General features: G+C 47.7%; 4 protein-coding genes across 7 annotated transcripts in view; 2 read left to right on the top strand and 2 right to left on the bottom strand.

Moving 5' to 3' along the window:
- The window catches only part of LOC309523546 (H(+)/Cl(-) exchange transporter 5-like), a 37,706-nt gene extending 36,294 nt beyond the window's left edge, over positions 1-1,412 (top strand). The window contains exon 15 of the mRNA XM_082207418.1: positions 149-1,412. The gene's annotated coding sequence lies outside the window, so the exon portion shown is untranslated. The remainder of the gene's footprint in view (positions 1-148) is intronic.
- LOC309523579 (protein bunched, class 2/F/G isoform-like) lies at positions 1,265-4,939 on the bottom strand. The gene is made up of 3 exons (XM_082207517.1): positions 4,363-4,939; positions 2,313-2,358; positions 1,265-2,192 (listed from the first exon to the last, which is right to left on the bottom strand). Exons 1-3 carry the CDS (start codon positions 4,563-4,565, stop codon positions 1,863-1,865), a joined length of 579 nt encoding a protein of 192 aa, XP_082063643.1. The 5' UTR covers positions 4,566-4,939; the 3' UTR covers positions 1,265-1,862.
- Positions 4,940-9,519: 4,580 nt separating this feature from the next.
- Positions 9,520-16,968, top strand: LOC309523570 (myelin proteolipid protein-like). 3 transcript variants are annotated; one of them, XM_082207501.1, is made up of 8 exons: positions 9,520-9,664; positions 11,997-12,083; positions 13,239-13,425; positions 13,702-13,858; positions 14,948-15,116; positions 15,677-15,750; positions 15,877-15,942; positions 16,222-16,968. In XM_082207501.1, the coding sequence occupies exons 1-8, from the start codon at positions 9,661-9,663 to the stop codon at positions 16,291-16,293; spliced, it is 816 nt and encodes a 271-aa protein (XP_082063627.1). In that variant the 5' UTR covers positions 9,520-9,660; the 3' UTR covers positions 16,294-16,968. The 3 variants fall into 3 exon arrangements, with proteins under 3 accessions (XP_082063627.1, XP_082063625.1, XP_082063626.1); XM_082207499.1 differs by having other exon boundaries at positions 13,702-13,957; XM_082207500.1 differs by lacking the exon at positions 11,997-12,083 and having other exon boundaries at positions 13,702-13,957.
- Positions 16,969-19,394: 2,426 nt separating this feature from the next.
- On the bottom strand, positions 19,395-26,809 carry LOC309524016 (ribose-phosphate pyrophosphokinase 1). Of its 2 annotated transcripts, none has more exons than XR_014215746.1 (7): positions 26,526-26,809; positions 23,599-23,782; positions 22,807-22,905; positions 22,252-22,376; positions 21,641-21,814; positions 21,201-21,403; positions 19,395-20,489 (listed from the first exon to the last, which is right to left on the bottom strand). XR_014215746.1 is itself a non-coding variant. In XM_082208324.1 (7 exons), the coding sequence occupies exons 1-7, from the start codon at positions 26,645-26,647 to the stop codon at positions 20,397-20,399; spliced, it is 957 nt and encodes a 318-aa protein (XP_082064450.1). In that variant the 5' UTR covers positions 26,648-26,789; the 3' UTR covers positions 19,395-20,396. The 2 variants fall into 2 exon arrangements, 1 of the variants encoding a protein (XP_082064450.1); XM_082208324.1 differs by having other exon boundaries at positions 21,201-21,360; positions 26,526-26,789.

Here is a 26,809-nt window from a genome sequence, read left to right as displayed (position 1 = left end):
ATGGCAGTTTGGCCTCATGGAGTTTGGTCTCATGGAGGGGCAGGAGTTCAATAGGAGTAGGTAATAATAATAACCATAACAATAATAATGATTTTATTATTTATACCCTTATTATTTATTACATCTCTCCCTGTGCCCCTCTACTCAGGTCTGCTGCTGCTTGTTTAAAGGTAAAGGGACCCCGGACCATTAAGTCCAGTTGCGGATGACTCTGTGGTTGCAGCGCTCATCTCGCTCTATGGGCCGAGGGAGCCAGCGTTTGTCCGCAGACAGCTTCCGGGTCATGTGGCCAGCATGATTAAGCCACTTCTGGCGAACCAGAGCAGCGCACGGAAACGCTGTTTACCTTCCCGCCTGAGCAGTACCTATTTATCTACTTGCACTTTGAGGTGCTTTCGAACTGCTAGGTTGGCAGGAGCAGGGACTGAGCAATGGGAGCTCACCCCGTCACGGGGATTCGAACCACCAACCTTCTGATCCGCAAGCCCTAGGCTCTGTGGTTTAACCCATGCGTCCCATGCTGCTTGTTTATGATTATGTATTTGTACATAATTAATTACAGTAATATAAAATGATTATGATTATTATATCATAGTATATTAAAACTTATTATTTATCATTAAATCTTATGATGACTATTTTATAGTATATTCATATTATTATTATTATTATTTATCATTAAATTTTACAACGGTTCTATGATAGTCTATTAAAATTATTACTATTTATTATTAAATTTTGCAATGATGATATTCACATTATTACTTTGGTAAATTTTATGAAGATTATATTCACATATTATTTATTATTAAATTTCTCAACGATTGTGGTAAATTTATTATTTTTATTAAACTTTACGAAGATTATATTCACCTTGTTATTATTAAATTTTGCAACAATTATATTAAAATTCTTGTTTTTATTCAATCTTATGATTATATTCACATCATTATGATTTGTTATTACATTTTGCAACGATTATGTTAAAATCATTCTTTTTATGAAATTTTATGAAGATTATATTCACCTCATTATGATTCATTCTTAAATTTGTTAATTACACCCTGCCAATTCTATGATCCCACAATAGACCCCTTTGAACTGGCACTCTCCTGGCAGTGGCAAAGGCACCTTTGGCTGCGTGCAGAGTACCATTGCCCAGAGCCACCCTATGGAAAAGGGAGGAGCTAAGGATGGCTTCCTGATTGGCTGCCCTCTGCACATGCTCCAGTTTGCCCTCACCCAACAAAGCAGCATACAGAAGAAGATTCCTTTTCCATTTATTGCTAGGCCACCTGATCCCTGCAGGTATAAAAATCACAATACGCAAAACGCAGAATCTCCAAATGCAGAATATGCAAAAATCATTAATGGAAGAAAAATAATCAGCCCTCTTTCCCCACCCCCCACCCCCCCAAAACCCTATTATTATTTATTAACTTTTAGCAAGAACACTAATAGATGATAGATAGATAGATTATAGAAACTCTACCCATGTAAATGCCAAACTTCCAATTTCAAAGAGAGAAGCTTTGATAAATTACAATATAAATTACATCCAGAGCGTTCCCCTGATCCAGCCAGCCGATATCTCCCTCCCCAGAAGACGTCAGTGGAGAAACCCAGGTCTTCATCATGATGCCCCACACTAGGTCCTCTCGTCCCAGGACGGTCCTGAGTTTGAGTCCAGCCCGATCTCTAGCAGACTGAGAGAGAGGGAAGGAGTCCCCAAGTTGGAGTTAATCGGTTGGGGGTGGGATCTTAAGGTCATGATGGGCCACCAAGTTAGTAGCAGGACCTGTGAAGAGGTTCTTGAGGTCTTCTTGGACCACCAACTTCACCTGAATCTCCCCAAGTTTATTTCAAGTGGGAGGAATGCCAGGTTCGGCATTGAGGGAGGAGGAACCAGATCTAAGATGGGAGTTTGGTTTTCTAGAAGGGCCTGGGAGAAGGATCTCAAGGTCTTGGTGGACCTTCATCTTCCGGGCTCTTGGGTCCTCAGGACAGGGTGGCCGGACCTGCAGGGGCTGACGGGACTCGAGGTTCTGGAGCTGTTCTGGGCTGGCCAAGTTCTTGAGCAGGTGGTTCTCCCGCTGCAGACGCCCGTTCTTCTCCAGAAGCTCCTGGATCTGGTCCTTCAGGAGGTCCACCTCCTCTCGCACAGCGTACACCAGATGGGTCTTCACCAGGTCCTGCCAGGGAGAGATTGGGGTTGAGTCGAGGACAGGAATCTCAACCAGAATGGGGGCGGGGCGGGCGGCACGGATGGGGGCGGGGCGGGCGGGCGCCGGCCCCCTCAAGGCGACACTCACCAGGGCCTGCTCGATCTTGTCGCCGATGGCTCTCGAATCCGGATCGCTGCAGCAAGAGGGGGGAAAGAAGAAGGGAAAGTGGAGTGAAACCCAGATCGGCTCTTTTTCCGAGGCGCACCTGTCTCCCACCTGGATCGAGGGGGAATTTTGAGAGCTGGAAAAAATGGCCACTAAGTGGGGCTCTAACCTGATGTTCTAACCTGGGGGAGGCCACGCCCACCCAAGCACAAGCTCCGCCCACTTGGCCCCAACTGCCAACCTCGTATCTGCATTGCAGTTGGTTGGGCTAGATGACCCGGGTATCCCTTCTCTTGGGGGATTCCTGCATTCCAGGGGGTCCCGCGTTGCATGGGGTTCGGCTAGATGACCCTGAGGGTCCCCTTCCCTTGTCCATCATTCTTGGATCGCTACATGCCTGTTTCTCACTCCCTGGCAAGAGATCGGGCATGGCTGCCAGCAGACGCAGGACTAGAAAAACAGGAAGAGGGTTCGAGAGATGCCAAAACCTCGTGGGCATGTCAAGATTACATAAGGAGGGAGCAAAATATGTTGTGGCTCAGACCACGCCAAAAACCTCCCTTCTAGCACCCTCTCCCAGCCCAACCCCAAAAAAGCAGGAATCCCCCAAGAGAAGGGACACCCAGGGTCATCTAGGCAATGCAATTGTACATTTTTATTTTTATGTATTTCATTTAAATATGTATTTCATTCTTTTCTTATGATGTATTGCATTATGTATTTTTATTTTTTATGTATTTTTAATGCCTTTCTATTTTTATGTATTTTGTCATGTGTTTTTATTTTTATGCCTTTTTATTATATAATTTTTAATGTATTTTTATATTTACATATTTTTACATATTCTTACGTATTTTTTATTTTTAGATGTTTTATTTTACTATTATCTATTTTATTATATATAATTATTTTAATGTATTTTCTTATGCAATAGAAGGGACACCCAGGGGCATCTAGCCCAAACTCCTGCAATGCAGGAATCTCCATACAAAAGGGACACCCAGGGTTATTCCGACTAACCCCCCAAAAGCAGGCATCTCAGTATAGAAAAACCAAATCCACCTCACACACACACCCAATGCACCAGAACATCAGATAATGCTGGAGCACGGACCTCGAACCCGCCGCCTCCTCCTTCTTTCCTGGGAAGAGGAACACGCCGTTCTCTTCTCAGCCTCTCCTGATCCAAATTTCTATTTCTATTTCTATTTGTATTTCTCCCGGCTTGGCAGGCACCCAGTTCCAGCTGCTGGGCGGATACTGGTCCTGGCAGGACTCCCAGTTCCCTGCTGGCCGGCACGCCAGGACACGAACCCGGGGCGGGAATCTCAGGAATGTCAACATTGAAGCATGAAGCTGGAAGGGGCACCCAGGGTCATCTAGCCCAACCCCCTGCCATGCAATTGTGCATTTTTATTTTTATGTATTTTTAATGTATTTTTATTTTGATGTCTTTTCTAGGAGGTACACCCAGGGTCATCCAGTCTAACCCGCTTCCGACGCTGCAACCCTATGATTTCTTCCCCGGTTTTATGCAAAGACTCAGCCTTGCAGGCATCACCTGGCGAATTCATTTCTGGAATCATGACTGAATAACAACAACAATAACAACAACAACAACAACAACCCGCCTATCTGGCTGGGTTCCCCGCCTCCCTCGAACCCGACTGTTCTATGATTTCATGATGCTTTGCTTGGGGTTGGACTAGATGACCCCTGGGACCCTCTGAATCTACATTCCCATTCCTCGGGGGATCTTCCAGCTGCTTCTGGGCCCCCGACGTGCGGAGACACGTGCGGCAAGACACGCCCAGACACGCTTACACGACACGTGTCGGCTCGCATGCTTCCTGTCGTTCTGGGGAAGCGCCCGCCCAGCAACGGCCGAGGACGCAGAACCGAGAAGATGGATGGGGCCATCAGTGGTGGTCATCCAACCCCAAGCCACGTCTTTCAGCCCCAGCACCCAGGAGGACAGGTGGCCCTGGTCTGGCGTGGAACCTAACGCGCCCCCCCCCCTAACAGCACCCACCTGCGGAAGAACAGCAGGATGGAAAGGAGGGTCGTGTCGGCGGGCTGGTGGAGGTTTTTCTGGCAGACCAGCTGCACCAAGGCTTGGTTGGTGGTGGTCATGGTGAGGTTGCCCCTGGGGCCGCGCTGGTAGCCCCGCCGCGGGCTGTCCTCGGGGCTGGCCAAGGGGTCCAGGCTCCACTCCTCCTCAGAGGAGGTCGACATGGCGCTGGGCAGGACTCAGGAGAGGTGGGGAACTGGTGAGGAGACACCAGTGGAGATAGCAGTGGTCCAGGAGAAACTGGTCCCGCTGCTCCCAGCTGAGCGCGCCGGGCCGCAAGGAGCCAACCAGTATATCTCGGAGGGTTCCAGAAGACCTGGCCACCACCAACCCTGCCGAGATGTCCACCACCAAGCTCTTCCACTTGTCCAAGCAGTCCAGCAGCTGCTCCTGAGCAGAAGAGGTCTCCTCTGAGCCAGAAGAACCCAGCGATCTCCTGGGCGCGGCCAACTCTGCCGAGATCTCCGAGGTGTGCCCGCTTCCCACGCCCCTCCAACCAGCCAACCCGCTGTCTTCGTGATTCGGGAGCTACCTCCTCCTTGGCACACACCCCAACCACCAAGCCTTCGCTCGAGCTGCCCAACAGCTGTCCCTCCGTGGCATCCAGCCAGATCTCGGTGGCGCTGCCCCCTGCTCGCTGGGAGAGGGCGGCCCAAGGGGAGGACCCGGGGGAGCCACCAGCCAGTGGCGTAGCGTGGGTTGTCAGCACCCGGGGCAAGGCAAGTCATTTGCGTCCCCTTACCCGCGGATTTGCGCCCCCTAACCCTAACCCCCAGATGTTGCGCCCGGTGCGGCCGGCCCCCCCTGCACCCCCCACGCTACGCCACTGCCACCAGCGCCACCGCCGCGCGCGCCACCCAGAGGCAAGGCAGCCAGGACTTGGTGGTCGTGGTGGCCTCTCGGCAGGGTTGGGTGCGCCGGGGAGGTCGCCCTGAAGTCCCCGAAGTAGAGTTCGAGATACCCCAGATAGGCGGGTCATAAATAAATAAATAATAATAATAATGATAATGATAATAATAATGATGATGATGACGACCCTCGAAACTCTCCTCGCAAATCTCCAAGGAAGGAGAGGGTAAAATGGGAGAGTTTATTCTAATCAGTTATTATTATTATTAGTAGTAGTAAAGGTAAAGGTAAAGGTACCCCTGCCCGAACGGGCCAGTCTTGACAGACTGTGGGGTTTGTGCGCCCATCTCATATCTATTGGCCGGGGGCCAGCGCTGTCCGCAGACACTTCCGGGTCACGTGGCCAGCGTGACAAAGCTGCTCTGGCGAGCCAGAGCCGCACACGGAACGCCGTTTACCTTCCCGCTGGTAAGCGGTACCTATTTATCTACTTGCCCCCGGGGGTGCTTTCGAACTGCTAGGTGGGCAGGCGCTGGGACCGAGCAGCGGGAGCGCACCCCGCCGCGGGGATTCGAACCGCCGACCTTTCGATCGGCAAGCCCTAGGCGCTGAGGCTTTAGCCCGCAGCGCCACCCGCGTCCCTATTAGTATTAGTAGTAGTAGTAGTAGTATTAACATCAACATCAACTTCATCATCATCGAAAATCTCTTACCAAATTTCCAGCTCAAGGAAGGAGAGGATAGAATGGGAGAGTTGGAAATAACCCCGAGGGACAGGCGAGAGAGACATTTATCCTAGAAATAAATATCAGTGGCAGACGGTCCGTGGATAGTGCGGTGCAGCGGGTTGAACTATTACTATTTGTGCTTTTTTTCTTTCTTTCTTAAAAAAAGAATAAATCAGGGCTACTCTCCTTTTCCTACTCCTATTGAAATACTGTACTGCCACTCCATGAGGCCAAACTTAGATTCGCAAAATGTTTGGGGGTATGCGTCCCCCCAGAAAAAAAATCACCTCCCTCTTCTTTTTCTTCCAATGAAAACGGCACAATTGACAAGAGGATAAAATGCTGTCCTAAGCATGACTGACCCATGGGATCCCTGCAACTCGTGGATACGATCCAGTCTTCCAGCTGAAGCCTCCAGGGAAGCCTCTGGCGCGTGCAGAGCGCCGGTCCCAAGGTCGACTGCGCTGGGCCATGGAGGCTCCTTCCCCCAAAAGGAGGACCTTTGGAGGGAAGAAGGGCGGGGTGCAGAAGGACTTTGGGGTAAGTGGCTGAAGGGGCTTCCCGTGGGCAGGGCCTTCTGCACATGCTCATGGTCGCCCTCGCCTCCTATCATCTCTGGTAAAAAGACTCTGGCAGGCGTGGGAGGAAGTGAGGGCAAAAGGAGTCGTAGTAGCGGATGAGCGAAGCCGGCCCGGCCATCTTCGACGAGGGCAGGCGGAGGTCCATTAAAGCGCGGGGGCAACGAAAGGAAAAGAGGACAGAAGTGATTGCGAAAAGGGGGGAGTGAAGGCGGCGGCGCCATGTTTGACGAGGGCAAAAGCACTCTTTTAAACAAAATAGTGTTTTTCTCCTAGGAGAAAAATTTAGGTCTTTTACATTTAAAATCTGTTATCATTTTCTGCAACAAAATAGTGTCCCCCCACTCCCAGTATGTTTAGCATTAGGGTAGCAGACGCAAACCCCATTTTATTCCTCTATTCACAGTGCACTATGTTTTAAGTAAGTTTTTTTTTAAAGATGCTAAACCTCATATGCTCATAATTTCTTAATTTATTTTTTAATATATATTTTAACATTTTTTAATTTTATTTTTTAAGGGTTGGCATGTAACAACCTATTTTTTAATTTTTAGTATTTCTACTTGAGAATCATAGAACTCCTGCTGAAAGATGGCCACACCCAATTCTATCTATAAAATATTTTTCTTAAAAAAAATATGCCTTGCAGGGGATCAGACTGGATGACCCTTGGGGGTCCCAACGGGTCCAGACTGCATACAACTCCGCATTCTTGCTTTTTATCCCCCCCCCAACAAAAATATGAAATTCATTTAAAATACAGCTGATGAGAAGGTCACAAATGAAGCATTGATTTGTGAGCTGCCCTGAGACCTCCGGGTATATAAATTCTAATGATTATTATAATTGCAAGGCTGAATCCTTCTGCAAAAAAGAGGGGGATTTAAATCAATGGGGTTTAAATCAAACCTGTCTTGCTCACCCTCATTTCATCATTATCAGTTTATGTCTTCCAGGTTGGTCAAGATGAAGGGGATACCAGCAAGGCTGAACCTTTGTGTGTAAAAGGGGGAAGAAATCAGTGTCGGAAGGGGGGTTGGTCTGGATGACCCTGGGTGTACCTTCCAGCTCCATGCTTCAATGTTGACATTCCTGAGATTCCCGCCCCGGGTTCATGTCCTGGTGACAGTCAATAAAAGATGTAAAAATGATAATACATTCTCAAACATGGAATCAAATAAATGCATGATAAAATACACAAAAAATAAAATGAAATATGTAAAAAATAAAAAATACATAATCAAACACGTAAAAAGAAAAATACATTCTAAAATAGGGGATGCCAGTGAGGCTGAGGGAGAAGGAACTGTCGCCTTGCAGCATTGGAAGTGGGGTTGGTCTGGATTACCCTCAGGGGTCCCTTCCTTCTCCCCACAATGCCTCTCCTTCTTTGCTGAGGGACAAAGACCTCTCTGCCCTCCTGCTGGAGGATCTATGGTCCTCATTGTTCAGATGTTCTCCATTCTCCATTGTTGGGAATAGACAAAGAGGGTCTTGTTTTCCCCCCTGGGCAGCTCCGCCAGCCAGCTCCTCTCCGCGCCGGCCCTGCCAGGCGGTCCCCGAATCCTGAAGGAGGCCATAGAGGGCCAAAGGCATCCCTCGCGGCACCTGCTGGGGGAACTGGGCCAAACTGGGGAGGGTGGAAGGATAGGATATAGAAGAATAGAATCTTCTTCTTCTCCTCCTCCTCCTCCCTTTAATGGTGATTCCGTAAGGGACTGTGGAGGCCAATTCTGGATCCGCACCTCTTTCCACAATGGAGTTTCCCAGTGAAGGTTCCTTCCTCTTCACCCGTTTCTCCCTCACGTCCCGAGTTCAAGTGTCTTCAAAGCCCATGACTCCTTTGGTCAAGGCGGTTCTCCAATAGAAGAATATACCTTATTGGCCCGGATAGAAGCCCTATTTTCCTCTGAGATAGGCGAGATCCCTTCAGGTATCCATATTTCCTGGAGAAGTCTCTGATTTAAAGAAGCCATCCCAGTTTCCAATCACCTTCCTATTGACAAATCCCTTTTTTCATTACGCAAATACTTGGCCATGCTGGCATCACCTTCCTATTGACCAATCTGGGAAATTCATTTCTGGAATAGTAACTTAATTACTTCTGCTCTTAGGAAGACATCGACCAATCACAATGAAATTGTGGTGAGCAGGGCAGATTCTTCACTGTTTTTCTAGAAAACTAGATGTCCCCTATCTTAGATCTGGTAACTCCTACCTCAGTGCAGACCCTGACCTTCCTCCTTCTTGAAATTCAATTGGTGAGACTGATGTGAGGCTGGCAGTCCACCAAGACCCAGACCCTGATGTCAACCACCCTTCTGTTGCTCCACTTGATTCTCCAGAACCTGACCTTTGTCCCTCTTGAAACCCATTGGGTTGGACTCAGGTGAAGATGGAGGACCACCAAGACCCTGAGAACCTTCCTCTTTGCCCTGCTAGCAAGTAGGTGGTCCACCGAGACCCTGAGTCCACCCTCAGAATCCATGTGATCCTGCAGGAGCTGGCCTTTGTCCCTCTTAAAACCCATTAAGTTGTACTCATGTGAAGACGGAGCTCCACCAAGCCCCTGAGAACCTTCTCCCATATCCTGGTGGCCATCTGGTGGTCCACCAAGACCCTGAGCTCCACCATTCTTCTATTGGTCCACCTAATTCTCCATAAAGGCAGAACATGACCTTTGTTCCTTTTGAAATCCTTTGGGTTGGACTCAGGTGAAGATGGGGGGAGGGGTCTACCAAGACCCTGAGATCCTTCTCCTTTGCCCTGCTAGCAAAAGTTGGTGGTCCACAGAGACCATGAGCCACGGGTCCTCTAGCCTGAGCTCAGAACTTTCCACCAAAGCTGGAAGCTCCCACAGATCTTAGGACTTTCCATCAAGCAGATCTTGTCCATCTCAGAGTTAACAGGGAGGAGAAGGAGCAGGAGGAGACAGGGCCGGCTTCTCCTTTAAGGGGCATGGCTCTACACAACAGATCCCTTTTTCTTTGGAGGATCTGAGGGGGCAGAGAGAAATCCAGCGAAGTGAGGAGGAGGAGAAGAAGAAGACCGGGTTGTCCTAGCTGAAGAAGAGACCAGTTGCACTCCACCTGAACTCCAAGGCGATGGGTGAGTTGGACCAGGGGGAAATTTATCAGTATCTCCATCACCCATTAATTTGGCCATGGCGGATATCAGGGATTTGGGAAGCCGTCCCGGGTTCTGATCTCACCCCGGGCTGTCCCACTTGTCCTGAGACCTCTGAAAAGTGATGTGTTTCTGGGGTGGGAAAGAGGACCTCCCTATTTTCACCAGAGACATATTGGGGGACTGGAAGAAGGGGGTCTGTATCTTCATTTTAGGGGATAGAAGAGGAGGTCTGTATTTTCATTTTAGGAGATGGAATAGGAGATCTGTATTTTCACTGGAGAAATATTTGGGGGACAGAATTGGGGTCTCTATTTGCATTTTAGGGGATAGAATAGCAGGTCCGCATTTTCACAAAAGAAATGTTGGAGGGATGGAAGAAAAGGACCCACCTCCCCCGTTTTCACCAGAGAAATATTTGGGGGGTTGAATAAGGGGAATATTTGGGGTATAGAAAATAAAATTTCATTTTAGGGGGTAGAATTGGATGTCTGTATTCTCACAAGAGAAATATTGGGTAGGTGGGCTAGACCCCTCCAGCTCCTCACCTCCCTTTCACTGCGACCTGGCCAGGTAGGTCTCTCGGCTGAGAAGGGAGGGGTTCGAACCCAGGACACCAACTGCTACACAGCCAGAGAGTTGGAGCTGTAGCCAACCAGAGGGAATGGGACCCAGGAGATCGGCTTGGCAGTCAAAGGGACCCTGAGATTCACCCAGACCTGGGGGGAAACCGGAAAATTGGGGGGAACCCATTTCCCCCCCTTTTCTCCCCAAAGCCACTTCCCCCCTAAAAAACTGAAGGGAAAAAAGAGTGTGGAATATTAAAACTATCAAACTGGTTTTTATTTCAAATTTTCCTGGTTTTATCCCAGGCCTTCCCATCTGTGCCATATATACAGAGTAAAAAACAATGCTCCTGTGAAATAAAGCTGTCCATTAATGGGCCCCCGAAAATCCTAACGACCCACGTTTCTTTTCACAAAACTGCCCTGAAATTCCCGGGTCAGACTGGATGACCGCGGGGATCCCTTTCAGTTCTGGTGTTTTCTGTACCAGCCGGGACCACTCTCTGGGAGGCGGCATGAAGGAGAGCATTGTTTCAAACTCACAGCCCATCCCTCATTGTCCATTGTCTTCGGGACAATAGGAGCCTTTTAATCTCTGCGCTCTGCTTCGTCCCACATCCCCTCCATCCATTCCACCCCCACCCCCCAGATGAAGAGGCGAGGAATGGTCCAGTTAGAGTCCTGGGAAGAGGATATCACAATCAAATCAGGCTAGCAAAATCAATTAAACAAATAAACCAACTAACTAACTAACTAACTAAATTAATTAATTAATTAATTAATTAATTTAAATAAATTAAGAGAGGATGTTGAACTAGCGAGACTATCAGCAAGGTGACAGACAAAAAATTTACCAGAGAATGGGAAATATACAGAGTCTGCGTAAAAGAACATGTTCAAAATATCAGGTTTCGACTGAGCTGTTTGTAAAAAGGAAAACCTTATCAAATAAGGTTTGATATAAGGTGAAATAAAAGGAGAGGAAAGAAAGTTGTGCATATTTAAAGAACCTAATTTGGAAACATAATGGGAAGATCGAAGGTCACGTTAATTAATGTACAAAAGTATCCATTCAGAAATGTAGGATTTTTTAAAAAATTCTACCTTGTCTTTTACATTTCTTGATTATTTCTCTTATACAGTTTTAAAACCAATAAATCATTTAAAAAAATATTGATTTTAGGGGATGGAATAGGATGTCTCTATTTCCATTTTAGGGGATGGAATAGTTCTCTATTTTCATTTTAGAGGATAGAACAGGAGGTCTGTCTTTTCACCAGCAAAAGATTGGGGGGATAGAATTGGGGAGGTCCCTATTTTCACCTGGCCAGGTAGGTCTCGGGGATTTGAACCCAAGGCCCTCTTCCCAGGACTCAGAGATCAAGGCTCCATTGTCCCAAGGACAATGGACAATTCAGGATGAGCTGAGAGTTCGAATCCAAACCTGACACTGTTACTGGCATCTCAGAGCTGCTTGTTCCCAGCAGAGATAAAGCAGAACATTGGACCAATTGACCATCGGGGTCAAATCCAGATTTCTGCTCCTATTTTGAAATTCCTGCCGATTCAACGACCCTTGGGGCAGGGGGGGCGTGTCTCAGCATTCTAGGAAACCCAGCCAGATGGGTGGGGTATAAATAACAACATTATTATTATTATTATTATTATTATTATTATTATTATGGGAGAGGAAGGAGCCGCAGGGAGGCCTGCCCGTCCTGCTGACCCTTGTATTTTTCGCAATGTAGATAATGTTAGCGGCGGGCCTGAACCCCAACCAACCACGGCTCCGCAGAACTCGAACCCGGATCCAGTTCCCCGAGCCGGTTCTCCAGGTAGCCATCTGAAGCCTGAGAAACCCAGAGCCTGCCAAGCAGTGCTGGGCTGCCCTCCGATGCAAGGCCACGCTGAGATTCCCGCCTTTCAGGGGTGGGACTGAATAATAATAATAATAATAATAATATCGTTTAACCACATCAGTTAATGTGGATACATATGCTATCATGTTATTGTTTTAGTGAAATAAATGGTTTAAATTGTTATGATGGTTTTTCTCCTAACAATCAAATGCAACAGAAAAGTGGTCCCAATAGAATTTCTTAAACCTCACCAGAATTTCATCATTATCGGTCTATGTATTTCTAATAATAGAACCAAATCAGTCATTTTTGATGGACGTGTAAAAACGAATTTATGATTCCCAAAAGGAAACCTTCCTCTGGTGGTCAATATTCAGAGGATGCCAGAAAGGCTGAACCCTTCCTGTAAAAAATGGATTTCAATCAAGTCTTACTGACTAGTGATTTAAATTGTGATTTAAATTGTGACTGAAATTGATTTGATTTCAAATCAAATCCACCCTGCTGCGAAGCAAGTCGAAAAGACTTTCCTTACCGATTCCAGGGTCCAGCGAATGCGTTTCAGGGGGATTGAGGTTTGATGTGGCCCTCAGCTCCTGAAGGTAACAGGGCCCTTTATATGTCCAACTGTCCTTTGTCCACAACAAATTGCTACTTTTTTGTGTTGAATAAATGCTATATGGTAATTGATGGAACTCATAGGTATCTCAAGCCATTTGCACATGTTGCCAGACAACCAGTCCATACAGAATGTCGGCACCCTATATATAGAAATGAGCAAAGCAGTGATAGTTTGAGGAGCAGGGGAGCAGGCAGGGCCTATGACTTACATCATAGGAGCCTACACAACACAAAACACGGTTGCTGTATGTCGGTTTTATTTGTTTTTTTATCTTCTCTTTTGGAAATGTACATCCAGGTTCCCCCCCCTTTGAATTTTTTGGAGGACCCCCAAGAGAGGGGGGCCGCCAAGCTACGGCTTGTTGAGCTTAGACATAAATCTGGCACTGGCACCGCCAGTAATTCGACGCCGAGATTCCTGCCTAGCTGGACTGGATGATAGCGATAGGGGTTAGGCAACTCTTCCTCAATAGGTTTCTATCCTTCTTCCTTCTTCCCGCCCCCTTACAGGTCTGTTAGAGTGCTGTGCCCGCTGCCTGGTGGGGGCGCCCTTTGCCTCGCTGGTGGCCACGGCCCTGTGCTTCCTGGGGGTGGCGCTCTTCTGCGGCTGCGGCCACGAAGCCCTGACCGGCACCGAGCACCTGATCGAGACCTACTTCTCCAAAAACTACCAGGATTACGAGTACCTGGTCGATGTGTAAGCACCTCCCGACGTTCCTTTTCTTCGCCTTCGTTCCCTCGCCCGTTCCCCTGTTCGTTTACCGATACATTCTCCCATTCATATTCTGCAATCTGTTTTTCACTGCATGTCCACATCAAGTTAAACCGCGACCACACAATCCATCTTCTATCAGAATAATATTCTGCAGTCCTTTTTCAACCGTATATTCCTCCTAGCTCTGGTGGGTCAGACTGGATGACCCTCGGGGTGCCCCCACTGTACCGATGGCCCCCTCTCTTTTCTCCCCCACAGGATCCACGATTTCCAGTACGCCATCTATGGGGTGGCCGGCTTCTTCTTCCTCTTTGGTGCCCTCCTGCTGGCTGAAGGCTTCTACACCACTGGCGCTGTCCGGCAGGTCTTCGGCGACTACCGGGCCACTGTCTGCGGCAAGGGCCTGGGCGCCACGGTAGGCCACAAGGGGAGGGGGCCCCGAGGACACCGGCCCGGCCGCTCCTGGGAGCTGGTGTGTCACTGTGTGGGAAAATGGCTGGGCCATCCTGATAAGGTGATCTTCTCCTCTTTCGCAGCCAGCACTGCTGCCGTTCGAACCCGGGGCATGAGACTGCTGACGGTGGGGGGCGTTACGGAGAGTATGACCAGGATATATTGAATAAGTCTTGTCCTTCCTTCCTCTGGTTGTCCATATTAAGAGGAGGCAGCAAGGCTGATCCTTTCTGTAAAGAAAGGATTTTATCCTTCCAAAATGGAAACCTTCCTCCGCTTGATTCTAGGTGCAGTAATTGGGAATGGCTTTACTTACTAGTTCCAAGGTCCTTGGCCAAAAAGGAGGAAATTCCACGTCTAAGGAATCCAGCAGGGCACTTTTAACCCCTTCCTGCCTTTGGGCCTCCATCCTGGAAGGACACTCCTGGCACCAAGGGACTCGCACTTGTGACACATGGTGCCATCAGAAAACCACCTGCTGTGCCTATGGAGCCCCCCCCCCCCCAATCCCGGGCCGTCCGAATATTCCTGCTTTCCCAGTTCCAGATCTGACTTAGGAGGGGTGGAAGAAGAGGTCGCTATTTTCATTTTATGGGACAGAATAGGCGGTCTGTATTTCAATCAGATTAATACTTGTGGGATGGAATAGATGGATGGATTTGTGGGAATTTGTGGGACGGAATAGAAGATCCCTATTTCATTAGATAAAATATTTGGGTGATGGAATAGGAGATCCCTGTTTTAATCAGATAAATATTTGTGGGATGGAAGAGGTTTCTGTTTTCATTTTAGGGGATAGAATAGGAGGTCTCTATTTCCATTTTAGGAGATGGAATAGGAGGTCTCCATCTTCACCTGAGAATTACCCAAATATAAGCCGCCCCTGAAAATAGGAATTTAATGGATCATCTGCCCACCCCTCGTGGGAATATCTGGAGGGAAGGTCCAAGTGGCTGGGAGTTCCTCAGGTCCCAAAGGTCTCCAGTCTCATGCCCCGTCCTCTGGAAGCTCCTGGCGAATCACTGACTCTCGTTTCTTCTCCCCCTTTCAGTTCGTGGGCATCACTTATGTCCTGACCGTACTCTGGCTCCTGGTCCTGGCCTGCTCGGCCGTCCCTGTCTATGTCTACTTTACGGCCTGGACCACCTGTAATTCCATCGCCAACCCCACCAAGACGGCCGCCGGCATCGGGAACCTCTGCACAGACGCCCGGATGTATGGTGAGGAAGAACCTAGTTTCCTGGGCCACCTTGGGGAGGAAGAATTTCATGAGGGGTCTCCCAGGAAGAAGGTTCTCAAGGTCCTGGTGGACTAGGACATGGAGAAGGTTCTTGAGGTCTTGTTGGAACACCAAGTTGGTAGCAGGACCTGAGAGAATCTCAAGGTCCTGGGGGAGCCCCATCTTCCCACGAGTCTCACCCAATGAATTTCCAGAGGGATGAAGGTCAGGAAGGATCTTGGAGTCTTGGTAGACCAGCAGCTTGCCATCAGGACCTTGGAGAAGGAACTCAGGAGGCTTGGTGGTCCTCCAACGTCACATGAGTCAACCCAAGGGATTTTCAAGGGGGGGAAAGGTCAGGTCCTGCCTTTAGGGAGAATCCTATGGACCCTGATGGTGGGCTCAGGGTCTTTGTAGACCACCAACTTGTTATCAGGATATGGGAGGATGTTCTCAGGGTCTTGGTGGGCTTCCATCTTCACATTTCAAGAGGGGCCAAGGAGGTGGGGTGAGGTGGCCCTTCAGCTCTCAACTGTTCTGTGTTTTGGTGCCCCACCACAGGTGTCCTGCCGTGGAATGCCTCCCCGGGAAGAGTGTGTGGCCAGAGCCTTCTCTCCATCTGCAAGACATCCGAGGTGAGTTCTCAGTGGTCCAGACTAGAGGACTTTCATGTTCCTTTCTACCATTCTGTTTCTACATTGAGTTCCTTCAATGGATGACACATTCTCCTCCTCCTCCTCCCTCTTCTCCTCATCCTACAGTTCCAGATGACGTTCCACCTGTTCATCGCGGCCTTCGTGGGAGCGGCAATCACCTTGGTGGCTCTGGTAAGGACAGCTTCCCACAACTCTTCATCTCTGGGTGGAGGGTTTGAACCACACATGGGGCAAAGGATGGGATGGAGGTCTCCAGCAGAACCCTGGAAAATCAGCAGGACTCAGCTGCTGACTCCTTCCGATGGTCCTGGTAGACCTGCCGAGCTGTCAGGGAAACCAGGAGGAATGGGCAGCAGACCATGGTTGATGGTCTTCAAAACTGCTGAGATATCAGGGGAACCAGGAGGAATGGGTTTTAGCAATTCTGCTTCTGTTCCCCTTCCACCGTAGGTGACGTTCATCATTGCGGCCACCTACAACTTCGCTGTCCTGAGGCTGATGGGCCGGGGAACAAAATTCTAACCTGGCACCCGCCCGGGCCGAGAGACTCCCTCACTCACTCTTCATAATAATAATAACAATCGGTATTATTTGCACCCTGGACTGGTCTTCTAACCGCGAGGCTCTAACCAGGCGGCTGCCGACCTCCTGCTCTAACTGCCCACCAGCCAATCGGCTCATCCCCATTTGCCGGGGTTGGACTAGATGACCCCGGGGTCCCTTTTCAAAAGCAACCATGATTCTATGATCTCACTCGACCCAGCCGGACCCAAAAATGGGATTATTCCCAGTCCGGGGATTTCGTCGGCGCAGGAAACCGATGTCGGAGCGAGAGAGAGGAGGTCCTCCAACCTGTTAGTCCTGCTTTTCGGAGGAAAAATCACTCCAGCCCCTTGAAGATCCCCAAAAGAAAGTCCTTTTTTTGGAAAAAAAATAATTGCAGTTTTATGCTCCAAACGGCGGGAAATCATTCAATGGGATGACACCATTTTTTTGTAAGAGGCTAATAAAAACATACACGTATATATATATATATATATATATATATATATATATATATATAATGTGAAAACCGACTGTTCTTAACACGGCGTGTGGAAAGCTGAGATAACGAAGGATAATGTCGAAAATAAATAACGAAGGACAAATAACGAAGGATAATATTGAAATAAAAACGAAGGGTGAATTTCACGAGAAGAGCTTGTCGGTTTTTTAATGCTTCACTTTGTTTCAGTGGGGAAATGGGATGAAACTATCATATTGCCTTAAATAAAAGCCTCCCTTTCCCCCCAAATTCTGACCGGAAAAAGTTAAAAGCGTGGCTTATATTCAGGCCAATACGGTACCCATCCAACAATCTGTCAAACGCAACAAAGAAAACACAATGATTACATTTCCGGCAACAAGGATATTACAATTCTGGTTAACTTGGTTCGAAATAAAGGGAGGAAAATCATACCGATATACCGTATTTTTCGCTCTGCAAGACATACTTTTTCCCTCCTAAAAAGTAAGGGGAAATGTGTGTGTGTCTTATGGAGTGAATGCAGGCTGCGCGGCTACCCCAGAAGCCAGAACACCGAAAGGGAGCGCTGCGCAGCGCTCCCTCTTGCTGTTCTAGCTTCTGGCTTAGCCCCTCAGTCCCTTCCCCCACCTCCCGGAAAAGCCCACAAGAGCTGCGCTCCCTTTAAAGAGCTCTTGGGGGCTTTTCGCCGAGGAGGGAGAAGGGCAGCCTGTTTTTCCTAGGGGAAAAGCCTGCAAGCGCTAAACACACGCTCCACGCGGCTCGTGAAAGGGAGTACTGAGCAGAGCCTGGGATGCTTACAGGCTCTGCTCAGCGCTCCCTTTAAAGAATATTTTTTTCCTTGCATTCCCCCTCTAAAAACTGGGTGCGTCTTATGGTCAGATGCATCTTGTGGAGCGAAAAATACGGTGAATATACGCATATATATGTATACATACACACACAGTGGTACCTCGGGTTACATACGCTTCAGGTTACAGACTCTGCTAACCCAGAAATAGTACCTCAGGTTAAGAACTTTGCTTCAGGATGAGAACAGGAATCGCGCGGCAGCAGCGGGAGGCCCCATTAACTAAAGTGGTACCCCAGGTTAAGAACAGTTTCAGGTTAAGAATGGACCTCCAGAAAGAATTAAGTTCGTAACCAGAGGGACCACTGTATATATATATGATAGCTTATATAAATATATACTAATTACAGATAGGTAGCCGTGTTGGTCTGCCATAGTCAAAATAAAAAAATTCCATCCAGTAGCACCTTAAAGACCAACTAAGTTAGTTCTTGGTATGAGCTTTCGTGTGCATGCACACTTGGCATCTGAAGAAGTGTGCATGCACACGAAAGCTCATACCAAGAACTAACTTAGTTGGTCTTTAAGGTGCTACTGGAAGGAATAATATATATTGTATTTTTTGCTCTATAAGACTCACTTTTTCCCTCCTAAAAAGTAAGGGGAATGTGTGTGCGTCTTATGGAGCGAATGCAGCTTGAGCAGCTATAACAGAAGCCAGAACAGCAAGAGGGATTGCTACTTTCACTGCGCAGCGATCCCTCTTGCTGTTCTGGCTTCTGAGATTCAGAATATTTTTTTTCTTGTTTTCGTCCTCCAAAAACTAGGTGCGTCTTGTGGTCTGGTGCGTCTTATACAGCGAAAAATACGGTATATATCCATATTTATATATATGTATTATGATCCATCTGTGTCTGTCTCTGTTTCTCTCTGTGTGTTTTAAAATATTCCTCATGAAATCAACCTTCATTCCAATTACCATATTTTTCGCTCTATAAGACGCAGCCCTATCCCTCTATAAGACAGCCCTATCCCTAATAGTAGTAGTAGTAGTAGTAGTAGTGATAGTAGTAGTCTGGGCGGCTTTCAACAGAACAGAAATAAAATTATTAATTATTATTATTATTATTATTGAAAATGGCACTGGAGCCCCTTCCGACTCTATCTGGCTTCCAGCAAAATAAAGGTAAAGGTAAAGGTACCCCTGCCCGAACGGGCCAGTCTTGCCAGACTCTGGGGTTTGTGCGCCCATCTCACATCTATTGGCCGGGGGCCAGCGCTGTCCGCAGACACTTCCGGGTCACGTGGCCAGCGTGACAACGCTGCTCTGGCGAGCCAGAGCCGCACACGGAACGCCGTTTACCTTCCCGCTGGTAAGCGGTACCTATTTATCTACTTGCCCCCGGGGGTGCTTTCGAACTGCTAGGTTGGCAGGCGCTGGGACCGAGCAGCGGGAGCGCACCCCGCCGTGGGGATTCGAACCGCCGACCTTTCGATCGGCAAGCCCTAGGCGCTGAGGCTTTAGCCCACAGCGCCACCCGCGTCCCTTCTCCAGCAAAATACTTTTATTTTATTTATATTTTATTATATATTTTATATTATTATATTATATTATATTATATTATATTATAATTATATTATATTATTTCTATACCGCCCTATACCCGAAGGTCTCATTAATACAATAACTCATCAAATATAAAGAGCTTCCCTATCTCAAGTAAATCGTAGAAGAGGAAGAAACTACAACTCGTGGCAAGCCAAGCTGCGATCCACCCCCACCCCCTGAAAATGAAGCAATAGAGGAGATTTTGGGCTTTTAAATAAGAGTTTATTATTCATTCGTCCATCATCAGGAGTTGAACCTGGAACTAGAGGTGGGGAACAGGAGCTTCAGGAGTCTATAATTCCCAACTGGGCGCCCGAGGGCGAAGGGTTGAAATAAACAGGATTTTTTCTGAGTGGGGAGAACTGTAGCAGCAATTCCCCCCTCTGAAATGAACAGGACACATCCTATATAAACCCGCAGGTTAATATTTTTTTCATTTAAAGCACGCTAGAATTCCCATACTGCCACCCGGGATCTGAGACCAGAATCCGAAAAAATTGGGGTTATTTTTTTTGGGGGGGGGGAATAATGGGAATCGAAAGTTGAGATCGGATGAAATGAATAGACGCGAAGAAAGGGAATCCAAGCTCAAAATTAAGTGTATTTTTGAATGGGGTTTAGGGGAGTTGTAGTGCTGCCGGGCACCTGCATCCGAGCTCAAAATTAAGTGTATGGGGGGGGGGCGATAGGAGACATAACAAAATGAATGGGGTTTAGGAGAGTTGTGGCACCACTGGGCGCCTGAGGGAATTCTAGCACCAACACGAGGCACCCCGATTCCCCCAAAAAGTTGTTTTTTTCTGGGGAAGGAAACTAGCATGGGGTACGAGAAAAGGGGGGAACAAATGGGATTTGGGGCTGGGAGTGATAGCCTTAAAACCCCAAATCAAGGGGCAGGGAATTGTAGCGCTGACACCAAGTAATTGGATTGCCCCATCGGATATGAACAATAAATACCCCATTTTAAATTGTGTTTTAAATTCCGGCCGCCAGGCACCCCCAATTCAAAGGATTTCGGGAAGTGAAAGGACCAGAGAAATGAGTGGATAGAATGAGCCCCAAATTAGACCCGCGCTAGAATTCCCATCCACCAGCGCCCCAAATGAAAAAGGGGGAATCGTGGGATAAAGCCAACTCAGCACTCTGTACATGCACAGAGGACTGTTTTCCCCCAAAGGGAATTTGTGCGCCAGGGTCGGGAACTATAGCGGGACGTGGCTGAACAGGTAGGAGACGGACTCGCCGTTGTGGGTGCGGCGGATAGCTTCAGCCAGGATCATGGAGATGTCAATCACCTGGGGGGGGGAGAGAGGGAGAGGCAGGGTTAACTGGGCACCAGGAGTTATATGAATGAATTAGTATTTGCGTCAGCCCTTGGCCATAGCAATAAAACAAGATGAATGAATGAATAAATCTTCACCTGCCAGTCAAGCTTTGAATGAATGAATGAATGAATGAATCAATGAATCAATCAATCAATCAATCTTCACCTGCCAGTCAAGCTGTGAATGACTGAATCTTGATTTGTGCCAGCCCTCTGCCATTACAATAAAACAACAAGACGATAGACAAAGAATAGAAATGCGATGCGGCAAGGTGGAGCGAGGAGGGGGCCAAATAATCTGGGACAGGCCATAGAGATAATAATAATAATAATAATAATAATAATAATAATAATAATAAATGACAGTGGAAGGTGTGAGAATGATCAGAAACGTGCTAGAGAGATGATAATAAAATGATAATGATAATAATAATAATATTAATAATAGATGACGATGGAAGGTGTGAGAACGATCAGAAACGTGTCACAGAGATAATAACAACAACAATACTAATAATAAATGATGACAATGGAAGGTGTGAGAATGATCAGAAAGTTGCCAGAGATGATGATGATGATGATAACAATAATAACAACAACTGAGGATGTCGATGGAAGGTATGAGAATAGTCAGAAACGTGCCAGAGAGATAATAACAATAACAATAATAATCCCCCCCTACCTGGATTTTGGGGCAGTGCTTCATCTTCTCCTCCTGCGGGATGGTGTTAGTGACAACGACGGCCTCAAACCCTGCACCGTTAATCCGGGAGATGGCCGGGCCGGAAAAGATGCCGTGCGTCAGGATGGCGTAGACCCGGGTAGCACCTGCCGAGAGGAGCCTGCGGGGGAAAGCGGGTTGGGCTGGATGACCACAGGGGTTGCCTTCCAAGCAGGGTGGGTAAAAATCAATGATTTTTTGAAATAATAATAACAATAATAATCAGATTTTTAAAATTTAAATCTGATTGTTTTCAAACATTTAAATAAGATTTTTTAAACATTTAAATCAGATTGTTAAAATTTAAATTGGGTTTTTAAAAATTTAAATCAGATTGTTAAAATTTAAATTGGATTTTAAAAAAATTTAATTGGACTTCCCCCCACTTAAATCAGACTCACTTGTCCGCGGCGTGGCAGATTGTCCCGCAGGTGTCGGCCATGTCATCCACCAAGATTGCTGCCCGGTCTTTGACGTCGCCCACCAGGACCATGCGGTCAACCTCGCTGGCCTTCTTGCGCTCCTTGTGGATGAGGGCAAAGTCGACGTTCAGGCGGTCAGCGATTGATGTCACCCTGGGAGAAGGAGGTTCTAGGTTGAGATGTCTTGATTTAAAATCCTTTTTTTATTATTAAAATCCCTTTTTATGAAAAGGTTCAGCCTTGCTGGCATCCTCTTAATATGGACAAGCGGAAGGAGGTTTCCTTTTTGGAATAATAAAATCCCTTTTTTACAGATAGGTTCAACCTTGCTGGCATCCTACAAATATTGACGAGCAGAGGAAGAGCAGGGTATAAGTAATAAATTGTTGTTGTTGTTCTTGTTGTTATTACTACTACTACTACTACTGGTAGTAGTAGTAGAATGGGAGATTAAAAGGATGGAGCAGCTGGGAGGGTCCCCGGGGGGGGGGGGGTCATCCAGTCCAGTAAGTCAGGAATCTCAACGCAGAATCCCCGAATGGTAGAGCTGGAAGGGACCTGTGAGAAATTTTTGGAAATTCTGGGGTCACCTTTTGGCCCCCCCGGCGTCTGGCGAGACGATAGTGCAGTTCTTCCACTCGGCGATGTTCTCCTTGATCCACTTCAGAACAGCCGGCTCGGCATACAGGTTGTCGACGGGGATGTCAAAGAAACCCTGGGCCAGTAAGCAGAAGCAGAAGAATATATTTATAACCCCATCCGTCTGGCTGAGTTTCCCCAGCAACTCTGGGTGGTTCCCAATAATCATCATTATTATTAATCTGATAAAAGCAGTTGGAAAATGGCATAAAAAGCAGACCATAATAACATGGTCAACGTAATAATACTGTAGTGGCCTGAATATAAGACTCACCCCCCAAATTCCGACCGTAAAAAGTTAAAGGGTGGCTTATATTCAGGCCAATATGGTACCATATTGACCTGAATATAAGCCTCGCTTTTTACCTTCAAAAAAGCGCTCAAATATTTCACAACATATTAAAATTTAAAACAACATTATTAACGTAAGTGTTGACTAGTCAAAATATTCAGAAAGTTCACACATGGCCATGCAGGCTGGACAGGATCAGCCCTGGGGGCCCCACCTGGATCTGAGAGGCATGCAGGTCCATGGTGATGATGTGGTCAGCGCCGGCCACCGAGAGCATGTTGGCGACGAGCTTGGCGGAGATAGGCGCCCGGCTCTGCAATGGAAAGGGGGCCGCTGAATCGGGTGCTGCGCTACAACTCCCATCCTGCCTAGCAGGCAGGTAACCCATAACCCAGCCTAGCTAGCCAGACTCCAACTCCCATCCTGCCCAGCAGCCAGGATCACAACTGCAATCAGGCCTAGCTAGCCAGACTCCAACTCCCAGCATGCCTAGCTCAAAAGACTCCACTCCCCATCCTGCCTAGCAGCCAGGATCCCAGCTACAATCAGGCCTGGGCGGCTTTCCTACAACTCCTATGATGCCTCGCCAGCCGGCCTACAACTCCCATCCTGCCTAGCAGCCAGGATCCCTGCTGCCATCCTTCCAGCCTAGCTAGCAAGACTCCTTGCCCATCATACCAGGCAGGACTCCAATTCCCATCCTGCTTAGCAGGCAGCATCCCAAGTAGGCTAGCTACCAAGGCTCCAACTCCCATCATGCCTCGCAGGCTGGCCTACAACTCCCAGGGTCCCAGCTATAATCCAGCCTAGCTAGCCAGACTCCAACTCCCAGCATGCCCAGCTCGAAAGACTCCACTTCCCAGAATGCCTAGCAGGCAGGTCTCCAATTCATTCCACCTATAACCCAGCCTAACTAGCAAGACCGGGGCATCGCCGCCCTCAGTCCAGTCAACCCAGCAGCTTCACCCCCTCCCAAGTGTGCTATTAATCCCGTCTCCCCGGAAACCTTGTCCTTCTTGTCCTGCCGGGCGTAGGGAAAGCAGGGAATGACGGCCGTTACTCTGCTGGCCGACGCGATCTTGCAGGCGTTGATCATGATCAGCAGCTCCATCAGGTGGTCATTGATCTCGCCGCAGCCGCTCTGGACAATGTAGACGTCCTCGCCGCGCACGCTCTCACCGATCTCCACGCTGTGGAGATTGCATTTCCCCCCGATTTAAATAGATTTTTTCCCCGATTTAAATTGGATATTTTCCATTTAAAAGGGATATTTTCGATTCAAATTAGATGATTTTGATTTAAATTGGCTTTTTTTTTTTAAAAAAAATGCTTTCTAAATATTTTCTTTTTAAAGTACATTCCAGTCCAAAGGCTATTCAGCAGGAAATTAGGATTTATTATTTTGACTGTTATTTTGGAACCGGTTCAGTTGTAGCCTATAATTGTTGCTGTGGTGGTGGTGGTTAAGGATAAGGGTTAGAAGTAACAATAGGACTTAGGGCTAGGGATTAGGAATAATAATAATAATAATATAATATCAGGAAATAAGTTTATCATGTGTGCTAAAACACAGTCTTTTTTTAAAAAAAATTTGTTAAATCACATCAGTTAACAAACATGGATCCATATACTATCATGTTATTGTTTTAGTGAAATAAATAGTTTTGATTGTTATTAAGGAAACAATTATTTTTCTCCTTCCAATCAATCAAGTTGTCCAAATAGAAACCGTTAACTTAATATAACTCACCAGAATTTCATAATTATCTGTCAGTTTATTTCTAAGAGTACAGTGGTGCCCCGCAAGATGAATGCCTCGCAAGACGAAAAACTCGCTAGACGAAAGGGTTTTGCGGGTTTTGAGCTGCTTCGCAAGACGAATTTCCCTATGGGCGTGCTTCGCAAGACGAAAACGTCTTGCGTTTTTTGCAAGTTTGTTTCCTTTTTCTTAACACCGTTAATACAGTTGCGACTTGACTTCGAGGAGCAACTCATAGAACACGGTGTGGTAGCCTTTTTTGAGGTTTTTAGCAATTTTTGAAGCTTTTCCAAAACTTTTCCGACACCGTGCTTCTCAAGACGAAAAATTCACTAGACGAAAAAACTCGCGGAATGAATTAATTTCGTCTTGCGAGGCACCACTGTAGAACAAAATCAGTCATTTTTGATATAACTGTAAAAACGACTCTGAAAATGTATCATTCCTAAATGGAAAACTTCATCTGGTTGTCAATAGGAAGATTACACAAGCAAGAATGAGTATTTCTGTTAAAAAATGATTTAAATCAATTCTTACTGACTAGGGATTTAAATCGATTTGTTTTAAATCAAATCCACCCTGCAGAAAACTACAGTTCCCACAGTGATGCCCATCTCTGTCATGGAAAACTACAGTTCTCATAGAGGACAAAATCACACTTCAAAACGACCTTGACAGATTAGAGAACTGGGCAAAAACAAACAAGATGAATTTTAACAGGGAGAAATGTAAAGTATTGCACTTGGGCAAAAAAAATGAGAGGCACAAATACAAGATGGGTGACACCTGGCTTGAGAGCAGTACATGTGAAAAGGATCTAGGAGTCTTGGTTGACCACAAACTTGACATGAGCCAACAGTGTGACGCAGCAGCTAAAAAAGCCAATGCAATTCTGGGCTGCATCAATAGGAGTATAGCATCTAGATCAAGGGAAGTAATAGTGCCACTGTATTCTGCTCTGGTCAGACCTCACCTGGAGTACTGTGTCCAGTTCTGGGCACCACAATTCAAGAAGGACACTGACAAACTGGAACGTGTCCAGAGGAGGGCAACCAAAATGGTCAAAGAAGAAGAAGAGAAGAAGAGTTTGGATTTGATATCCCGCCTTTCACTCCCCTTCAGGAGTCTCAAAGCGGCTAACATTCTCCTTTCCCTTCCTCCCCCACAACAAACACTCTGTGAGGTGAGTGGGGCTGAGAGACTTCAGAGAAGTGTGACTGGCCCAAGGTCACCCAGCAGCTGCAGGTGGAGGAGCGGAGACTCGAACCCGGTTCCCCAGATTACGTGACTACCGCTCTTAACCACTACACCACACTGGCTCTCAAAGGCCTGGAAACGATGCCTTATGAGGAACGGCTAAGGGAGCTGGGCATGTTTAGCCTGGAGAAGAGGAGGTTAAGGGGTGATATGATAGCCATGTTCAAATATATAAAAGGATGTCACATAGAGGAGGGAGAAAGGTTGTTTTCTGCTGCTCCAGAGAAGCGGACACGGAGCAATGGATCCAAACTACAAGAAAGAAGATTCCACCTAAACATTAGGAAGAACTTCCTGACAGTAAGAGCTGTTCGACAGTGGAATTTGCTGCCAAGGAGTGTGGTGGAGTCTCCTCCTTTGGAGGTCTTTAAGCAGAGGCTTGACAACCATATGTCAGGAGTGCTCTGATGGTGTTTCCTGCTTGGCAGGGGGTTGGACTCGATGGCCCTTGTGGTCTCTTCCAACTCTATGATTCTATGATGCTCCACATTTCTTTCATGGAAAACTACAGTTCCCAGAGTGCTGCCCCGTCTCCTGCTTGGAGAACTACAGTTGCGGACATGCCCCCAGTCCCCTAGAGACGCAGCATTACATACAGCCTGGAGGAACTACAGCTCCCAGCCTGCCCCGCGCACTCCCCTCAGACCCAATGGCTCCGTGGCCTCGGAAAACTACCCTTCCCAGGCTGTTCCGCGACCACGCATACGCCCATCCTACCACGTCCCTTGCGGGAACCACACCTCCCATCATTCCCCCAGCGCTCCCCTCAGACTCATTGGCTCGCTCGTCTCGGAGATCTACCCTTCCCAGCCTGCTCCGCGGCCGCGCATGCGTCAAACCCATCACGTCCCTCGCACCCAGCATGGAACTACCCTTCCCAGGTTGCCCCGCGGTGGCCAAGCATGCGCACAACCTACCACGTCTCCTGGTTGGAGAACTTCTTGGTGACCACCTTGCCCAGCTCCAGGCCCAGCCGGTCGGCGATCCTCTGCGACAGGTCCTGGTGCGAGGAGCCGCTGAAGAGCTTGATGTTGGGCATCCTGCTGGCCAGCGAAGCCGCCGGCGAGAACGACGTGCCCGAGCGCGACGTCGAGGCCTCGCCCACCTCCACCCCGGGGACAGGCCCGCCGCGGGCGGCTCGCCGCTCGCCCTCGGCCGCCTCGCGCCGCTCCAGCAGGCCGAGGAACGCGTCCGGGAGCGC

Source organism: Podarcis vaucheri (genome assembly GCF_965113315.1).
Source record: "Podarcis vaucheri genome assembly, chromosome: Z".
In the NCBI taxonomy this organism is placed as follows: Eukaryota; Metazoa; Chordata; class Lepidosauria; order Squamata; family Lacertidae; genus Podarcis; species Podarcis vaucheri.
Note: the sequence above shows the minus strand (reverse complement) of the source record. Positions and strands in the feature narration are given on the sequence as shown.